Source organism: Fulmarus glacialis, unplaced genomic scaffold, assembly GCF_000690835.1.
Source record: "Fulmarus glacialis isolate BGI_N327 unplaced genomic scaffold, ASM69083v1 scaffold13022, whole genome shotgun sequence".
In the NCBI taxonomy this organism is placed as follows: domain Eukaryota; kingdom Metazoa; phylum Chordata; class Aves; order Procellariiformes; family Procellariidae; genus Fulmarus; species Fulmarus glacialis.
The window spans coordinates 1-8,925 of NW_009198509.1; the positions used below are offsets into that span (position 1 = coordinate 1).

At 37.6% G+C, this 8,925-nt stretch overlaps 1 protein-coding gene across 1 annotated transcript; it reads left to right on the forward strand.

Annotated features, from left to right (window-relative positions):
- Window positions 1–6,857: 6,857 nt before the first annotated feature.
- Window positions 6,858–7,622, forward strand: LOC104073229 (serine/threonine-protein kinase 3; the record flags this gene model as incomplete). Its single annotated transcript, XM_009572929.1, has 2 exons — window positions 6,858–7,022; window positions 7,455–7,622. Coding segments are annotated over 2 exons (333 nt in total), but the record flags the coding sequence as incomplete, so codon positions are not given.
- Between the last annotated feature and the right edge of the window lie 1,303 nt (window positions 7,623–8,925).

An 8,925-nucleotide genomic window follows, 5' to 3' on the forward strand; every position in this document is an offset into this window, starting at 1 on the left:
ACACTGCTGAGTCATACTGAGCCTGCTGTCGACCAGCACCCCCAGATCCCTTTCTGCAGGGCTGCTCTCCAGCCACTCCTCTCCCAAGTTAAACCTGAGCCCGGCGTTACTCTGTCCTAGGTGCAGAATCCAGCATTTGGACTTCCTAAATTTCGTGCAAGTGACGATTGCTCAATGCTCCAATCTATCTAGATCCCTCTGTAATGCCTCCTGTCCTTCAAGACTCAACAGCACCTCCCAGTTTGGTATTGCCAGCAAACTTGCCAATGGTGCATTCAACTCCTGCATTCAGATCATTGATAAATATGTTGAATGTTGAACAGAGCTGGCCCTAGAATTGAGCCCTGAGGAACACCGCTGGTGACTGGTTGCCAGCCAGGTGTAGCCCCATTCACTACAACCCTTTGAACCCTGCCCTTCAGCCAGTTCTTCATCCAGTGCACCATGAACCCACTCATCCCACAGTTGGACAACTTGTCCAGAAGGATGCTGTGAGGCACAGTATCAAAAACCTACATCTGCTGCCTTCCCTTCATCCGCTAGGTGGGTGACCTTATCATAGAAGGATATCAATTTAGTTTAAACAGGACTTTCCCTTTGTGAACTCATGTTGACTGTGCCTGATGATTGCATTGTTCTTTAAACACCCTTCAGTAGTACCCAGTATGATCTTCTTCATAATTTTTCCAGGAACTGAGGTTAGACTAACAGGTCTGTAGTTTCCTGGGTCTTCCCTCACGCCGTTCTTGTAAACTGGAGTAACATTGGCTAGCTTCCAGTCAGCAGGGACCTCAACCACTAATTTTTCAAGAACTAAAGCTAGGGATTTACCTCCTTAGGAACACATACTTACTTTTTGTTCAGACAGTCAACTAACTTGATGGATATTCCTTAGTAGCTAAATATTGTGGACTTGCTTTATTTTGGGGTGATATGCAAGCTTTAAATATAGACCAGTCAACTCACACAAAGAAACAAACCAAGCACCCTGATTTATTCAAATTAGCATAAATGCACCTAATCCTGCTGTATGGAATAATTTAATGGTTGAGATTGGAAAGGACCTCTGGAGGTCATCTGGTCCAATCCTCTGCTCAAGCAGGGCCTCCTAGAGCTGGTTGCCCAGGACCATGTCCACATGGCTTTTGAATATCTCCAAGGAGGGAGACTCCACAACCTTCCTTGGCAACCTATTCCAGTGCTTGGTCACCCTCACAGTAAAAAAGTGTTTTCTCATGTTCAGAGGGAAGTTCCTGTGTTTCTGTGTGCGTCCATTGCCTCTGGTCCTGTCACTGGGCATCACTGAAAAGAGCCTGGCTCTGACTTCTTTGCGCCTTTCCTTTAGATGTTTGTACACAGAGAAGATTTCCCTTGAGCTTTCTCTTCTGCAAGCTGAACAGTCCCAGCTCTCTCAGCCTGTGCTCATGGGAGAGATGCTCCAGTCCCTTAATCATCTTTATGGCCCTTTGCTGGATTCTCTCCAGTATGTCCATGTCTCTCCTGTACTGGGGAGCCCAGAAGTGGACTCAACACTCCAGGTGTGGCCTCACCAGTGCTGAGCAGATGGGAAGGATCACCTCCCTCCACCTGTTGGCAACACTTTGTCTAATGCAGCCCAGGATACCATTTGACTTCTTTGCAGCATACAAAATACTTAAATATCATTAATGTTGTGTAAAAACATCTAAAATAGACAGTTTTGGTCTACAGAAACAACATAACTAGAACTTTTTGTACGATGTTTTATACATCCAGTAAGGGAAGAAATGGTATATGTATGGCTCAGCTGTCATACTGCCGTAGTTAAATAATGTTTGTGGTTTTAGAAGTATTTTTTTGGAGATTTTCATATTTTTGTAAATGTTTTTGGGGGTATGCATACGTGGTGTATGTTCTGCAAAAAATTTAAATTGCACAAAAATCAAGAAATGAATAATTTTTAAAGTTTTTTTTTTAAAGTCTTTTTTGTTGTGATTGCATACTAATGTTCAATACGGCAGTACATTATTTTCTGAAAAGGTAATTTTGTGTAGGCAAGGTGAGCGTACTTTCTTCGCTTGTTGAGTAAGGCTGGAAATTCATTGTGTCCTTCTAAATATTATCAGATATTAAAGCTAAACATTCTGTCTGTATATTGTTATGCATACCCTCGGCCATGTTTAGCAATAGTATAAAAAACATCACATTATATAAATGATGATTATATATATATGTGTGTGTGTGTGTGTATATATATATATACACACACACACATTTTATGAAGCACAAGCGGATGGATCTAGGACATCTGGAGTTGGGATTGATGTGTCTCAGAACACTTATGGTAGAGTAAGCCTGTTCTCCCTTTTCCCTGTGCTTCCCCATTACTGCTGTTCCTGATAAACATGACTCGTGCTCTCTGGTGACTTCTTATAGGTGACATTCACTGCTTTGGGCTTTTCTGACCACTGTATGTATTTTGATGTTACTTAAATTCTTCTTACTTTTGTAACACGTAACTATGCTAGAGCTTTCCTTTACCGATGGTCCTAGATGGTGTATCAGGCTGCACTCTAGAACTCTGTACTCTGTACTCTAGAACTCCCTCTCTTCTGGTTTGCTGGATTCTCAGTCCTTAGCTTCTTTCTCAACGTCTTGGTATGGGTGTTCTGTTCCCCTCTCCTTTTGAGAGCTGGATTTTGCCATGCAGCTGCAAAAGCACTTCTCCATCTAGAGGTGATCCAAAGATCTCCATGTAGTTAACCACTAATTTTTCAAGAACTAAAGCTAGGGATTTACCTCCTTAGGAACACAACATATTGAAGAGAGACTTTCTCTGCAGAGCCTTCCAAGCACAATTTCTCATAATACTTGTTTCTGGGTGACAGTGGGCAGTGAGTTGTATCCCTATCTTGCTATACATTTGTCAGTGCTCAGGATCATTTTTTGATGCATGTTCAGGATTAACTGCAGGGAAGTCTTTGGAGATTCAGGACACTGTATTGTTTCTGAAGCGGGGTGGATCTGGCAAAGCTCTGCCAGAAAGTGTTAACACTCAGCATGTCATAAAGCATCCATGATACAGTATTTCTTAATAGCCAGAGCTTAAATTGCCTGTAGTGTGAGTCTTCAGATGATCACAGTTTTAGTGTACTTCACCACAAAATTATTAGTTCATATAATAAGGGATGTCTCTTTCTCCAGATATCCTTCTGACTGTAGTTTAGTTTATCTTACAGTTGACTGAAAGTCCCTTCTTTCTTGACTCCGAATTCCTACGCAATGCCTGGAAAGCTGTCTTGTTTGAGCTGTGTATGACAGGGTTTTCAGTTCTCCTGGCATACAATCCTTTGATGCAGCATAGCAGTCAGCATAAAGAAGTAGCACAAATAAAGGCTTTGAGCCGTGGGCCACTGAACAGAAACACTGAAAGATCTCGGAGATAAATGGCAGGCAAGGAATGCATAATGTGCAGCAGAGGCAGTAGCTGCTTGCTGTGGAGCATGGAGCTAATGCCACCATCAATTTCATCCTCTACTTGCATAGGGAAAGGTTTATAAAAGTCACTGGGACTCTTTGGGTATAGCAACACATATACCTATTTGGAAAGCAATGCCAATTTGAGCAGCTCCTACTCTGCTACATCCTTGTTGACTATGCCGTGAATTGAATCAGAGAACTGATTTGTTAGAAAAATAATTTGGCAGACAGGTTTATTTTTAACTAGGGTCAGTTACAGTTGTTCAGTGGAAGGGCTGACACACAGTGGGAATTACTACTGTAGGTTGCAGTGAAAGGAAGGACTGGAGCTTGGCACTGCTGTTTAAATAAATGTATGTGTAACTGTGCCCTTGGGCTCCACGCCCAGGTTTTATGAGACTGGATAGAAGCTGGAATAGGGAAGTGGTTCTGTTTGTTAAATAATTAAAACTTGTTATGAGCAACTCAAGTGCAGATAATCTTGCTGACTAATCATTTTTTCCTTTCTGTTGAGTCATTCTGTTGGCTTAAAGTGACTATGAGTGGGTTTTTTGTTTCTTGTGGGCTTTTGGTGGTGGCTTTTTTTGGAGGGAGGTGTGGATGTGTACCAACACTTTCAAAACTGAAACTGGAAGGAATTGCTATTGCTTAATTTAATTTCTGTATAGGATTGGAAAAGTAGAGAAAGAGGGGAAAATGCAACCCAGTGTTGCAGCCAAATTAGAGTATTCATCTTCAGTTTTGCAGTTTCTTGCATTTCTAAGAATGTGTCATGTTCATTTGTTCTCAGGGGGTCTGTTTCTCTGATAACACTTGTTCAGGAGCTTATGTGTTCCTATTTGGTTGATCTAAAGCAATGAAGATAAACAACTGTGCTAGCTGATAACTTGCTCAGTAGTCCATGAAGCAGATAAATGAAAATCTCTCTCTTTTTTTTTTTTTTTATTGTATTGTATTTTCTTTGGTAATGAAAAGTCTGTCAGCTTGTTGCCAGTTGATACTTGCAGCTTATTGTATCATTTGTATAGTATACGAATTCTGCAACGTATTGAAGTAGTAAATAAGAGATGTGTTTTGGACTGCCCAGTCTAGAACACCTCTTTGTTTATAGTAGGTGTTCAATAATTGATAATTTTTTTTTTTTTTTTTTTAGCTTTAAAACTGAAATTTGTCTGGTCTGTGTAAAAAACCAAACAACCCCCCCCAAAAAAATCAGTCAAGCAAAAGAGTTCTTAGTGTTTCCTTTGTGATGCTTTTACAGTGTTCAATAAATATTCCTGTTGCAATTTTTTTTTCTTTCTTACTCTTCAAATTTTCAATTTTGTTTCTCAGTTTGTATTCAGTTACTTGACTAATTTGAGAGTAGCTTTCCATTCATCCTGACTGAAAAATAAACAGTAAACATGATATGGAAGAGAGCTGGGTATACCTGTGCAAAATGTATTGTTGACTTCAGAAGCTCTAAAGTTCTAAAGAGCCTCAGCTCTTCTACCTTAATTCTCAGAAGTAACTGAAGGCCATGCTGTTATTAAAGAACATAAAAAAACTTGTTAAAAATTCAGCATGGCTGTAGAAGATAGTATTATGCACTAGTAAACATTATGTAAAGGAGTATGTTTTTTAGAGACCAGAAGGTATTAACAGGCTGCAACTACTTTGAAAGTTGTGGGCTGACATGGTGCGTTATCTTCACATAGTGGTAGTTGTGCTTACTAAAATGTGGCTTGTCTTATAAAATATATTCAGGGCCAGCTATGTTAAGATTTCTGTTAGTTCAATTGTACAGCTTTATAGTGCGATAGTAACATGATATATTACAGCATAGCTCATGTGAATTATCTACATTTAATATCAAGAACTAACAGGAAACCTTTGCATAGACAGCAAACTAATTAACATTGTTGGTAGATATTTAAAAAAAATACAGTATTTGTGGCTGAAATTGAAGAGCCATATATTCAATCTGATTATATTTTCCTATGAGGATATCATCTAGCAATTGTCAAGTGATGCAGGTAATTTAAAAAGAACCCAAAAGTTCAGTGAGCGTTCATTCTCTGCATCAGTCGGCAACAAGAAAAGAAGAACGATGTAAGAAAAAGCCCATAGCATCTGGTTGGCATCCATTTTCAATCATTTCTGTAATTGTCTACAGTTTAAAGGAACAGGGGATAATAGTTATTGGCACCTTCCAGCATGAGAGTACCCTGACATCTTAGTTGTCCTTTTTCAGGGCTGAAAGGTCATTGGGGCACATCTGTATGGGTGTAGTTCTACAGCTTTGTGTCAGTATGGAGCACAGGCAGAGTGAGAAATATTTATTTTGAAAAATTAGCGTTTACTTACATTCCATATAAAATGAAGGCACTAGTCTTGAAAGGAATGGCTTACTTGACAGACTTCAGTAAAATTCTATAGGTTAGTTGGGAACTGTTGGGGTGTTTGTATTTCTGCATGCTATATTATCTCCCTGCAGATAATAAGTAGCAAGCTGTCCCTGACGAATATATTTTTTACAAGCTTTGTGATAAATAATAATTTGACTATTTTCTGTACGCCTTTATCCCTTGCTTTTTGTTTTGTGTTTTTTTGGTCTTGCAAAGACGCCCTTAATTCATCCTCTCTAATTTGTGAATTGCTGGCAATGAGAAACTAATAGTAGTGCAGTTAGGAATAGCTGGTGGACAAAAGTTTGATACTACTGATTGTAGACTTAGCAGGCATTTCATATGTAGGAATTTGAAAAATAAAGAAAACATGGCATTCCTTTAATCTTTTTCCAAATGTAGGACTATGCTAGTTTGGGCAAGCTATGTAAAGAACTTCAGGGCCTGGATGTTTGAGGAATAGCTCTAGCCTTCCACAGTTGAGAAAGGGCTATCTCTTTTTCCAGGGAAGTATTCTGGTATGTGTCATCTAGTCCAGTGGTGACCACCATTACCTTTGTTTTGACAAAGGTAATGCATAACTTGACAATTAATATGTATGATCTTAGTGATAAATATATTAGTTTTATATTGTAGAAACTGTGCAGCAGTCTTTATGAACTACGTCAACATCTAAAGAGTAATAGCTTTTGATTGACAGGCAAGAGAATATTGCATATTCTGCCATCTGATCTGCACCAGTCAGACCCTTCTCTAGTTTTGCAGCTCACTTGCTCCAGTTGGACTCTAGACGTGTAAGAATCTAGCTATATGGATCAAGTTAGTAGATCAGAATTTTGAATTGTAAATGCTACTGGGCATATTCCTGTGTTAAAATACCTGTGTTAAAATGTATTAAAATACATTGTCTGTATTATTTATAATAACCATTATGAAATGATCATGTTTTAAATAGTTCAAATATATAGACTCTATGTGTATATCTGAAAACAGTTTTATGTTTTCTTGCAGCTAACAGAAGATGAAATTGCAACTATTCTGAAATCTACTCTTAAAGGACTTGAATACTTGCACTTTATGAGAAAAATACATCGAGATATAAAGGCTGGAAACATCCTTCTTAACACCGAGGGACATGCAAAATTAGCTGATTTTGGTGTGGCTGGCCAGTTAACAGTAAGTACCTGTGGAAAGATCATTTAAAAACGCTTTAGCGCTCCTAATCATGTTCTTTTACTTTTGTCTTTTTCTTCTGCCTTGAATTTTGTGTCTGAGGAGTGACTAGTGGTAGTGGTAGAGCTAACATTGTTTATCATGATGAGTATTTAATGTATTGCAAGTCTATTTAGTTTTTAGTTGTTTGTTTTTATAACCCGGTGTACTTCAAGTGCCTGATGATCCTACTTTAAACGTTTATTTGTGGTTTATGATCATTGTCACCTGTTTGGCCTCTGTAGGCTGATGGGCTGAATCTGTTTGGTCTTAATTGGAAGTCACTACCATTTGACCTTTTGGGTGGCTAGTTGAACTTTTAAATATAGAATTAATATCAAAAGAATCTGAAAATAAGCATCTCTTGTTTTAATTGCGTAAATAATATAATTACAGGATACAATGGCAAAACGTAATACTGTTATAGGAACTCCATTTTGGATGGCTCCTGAAGTAATACAAGAGATTGGCTATAACTGCGTGGCAGACATCTGGTCCCTTGGTATCACTTCAATAGAAATGGCTGAAGGAAAGCCTCCATATGCTGATATTCATCCAATGAGGGTAAGTGTGTGTGGTGGTGTTTTCTTGTTTGTTGTATTAAAAAACAAAAAAAAAACCCAAAACCTCAAAAAACTAATATTGGAATCATAAAGTGTATGTTTATGGAGAAAGATTTCAAGACTAAGGATTTTTACTTGCTGTCTTGCTTCCTATTACTCCATTTTGCCTGTGTTTTAACATGTCTTTGTAAGGTTTCAGAATGCTTTTATCTCCACTTGAGAGAGAACTAAAGCAATAAGTACTTAATTGACTTGAAGGCAACATATACAGCCTATTCCATACTGTACCTGCACTTGGAGAGTTCCATAACCAAGAGGCCATCCTCCTTTGAAAGGGAGTTCTGAAGTAAAGATGACCTAAAAAAGAATTCAGAATTGTCCTATGTGACACTGCTAATATTAGTAACCCCTGACAATTTTTATTTATTACTGACTCTTAAAGTCTGTTACTGCATTAGTTTACTTTTTGTAAAATAAAATGAAATACAATCAGTTGCTTTATGAGAAGTAGCAGTTACAAAGAAATTACTTGGAGAAGTTCATGGGGAACAATGTTTATCTAGGAATAACTGTTGCCACTGTTAGTTACGCTTTTATTTTTTTGAAATGAGCTATAGAATAGCTACACTGATTGCATTGATCATCAATAAATATTCCGTTTTTGAATATTTTATATCTAAAGCCCATTTGGTATTAATAAGGCACTTTATATTCCTAAAAGCAGATTTTTTTTCGTCTTTGTGGTTTGCTGCAAAAATGGCATGCACTCTAGATTATTTTATTCAGTTTTGCCTCATATATCAGGATCTTAATATAAGGAAGCCACCACTGTTGAAAGAGAAGGTACTGTTCATACATAATTACTCTAAGGTGACACATACATGAGTTCAAGTGTATTTAGTGCTGTTGGGTTCTTGATTTTTGTTTGCAGAGTTCTTGATTTTTGTTTGTGTGTGCTTTTTGGAGCAGAGATGTTTCCTGAAGTTTTATGGCAATGTGCAGCTCCATTAAAGCTAGTGAGTATTTTGCAATTAGAAAACATTACATAATTTTGGAAGCAAAGCTTAGTAATTTTCCTGCATAATTTTTTTTTTTCCTGCGTAATTAACTATTTTAAAATTACTGTTCAAACTGAAAATACTCAGATGAAAGCTGAAAATGAGTATCTCTGAACCTTGTTTTTGATGGGAACTTAATTTAAGATTAAATAACATTTAAAAAATATTTTGAAGAACTATTGATTATAAATTAAATACATTTGATCATGCTCGGGTTTTTGGTTGTAGTTTTAATGAAAATGTCTT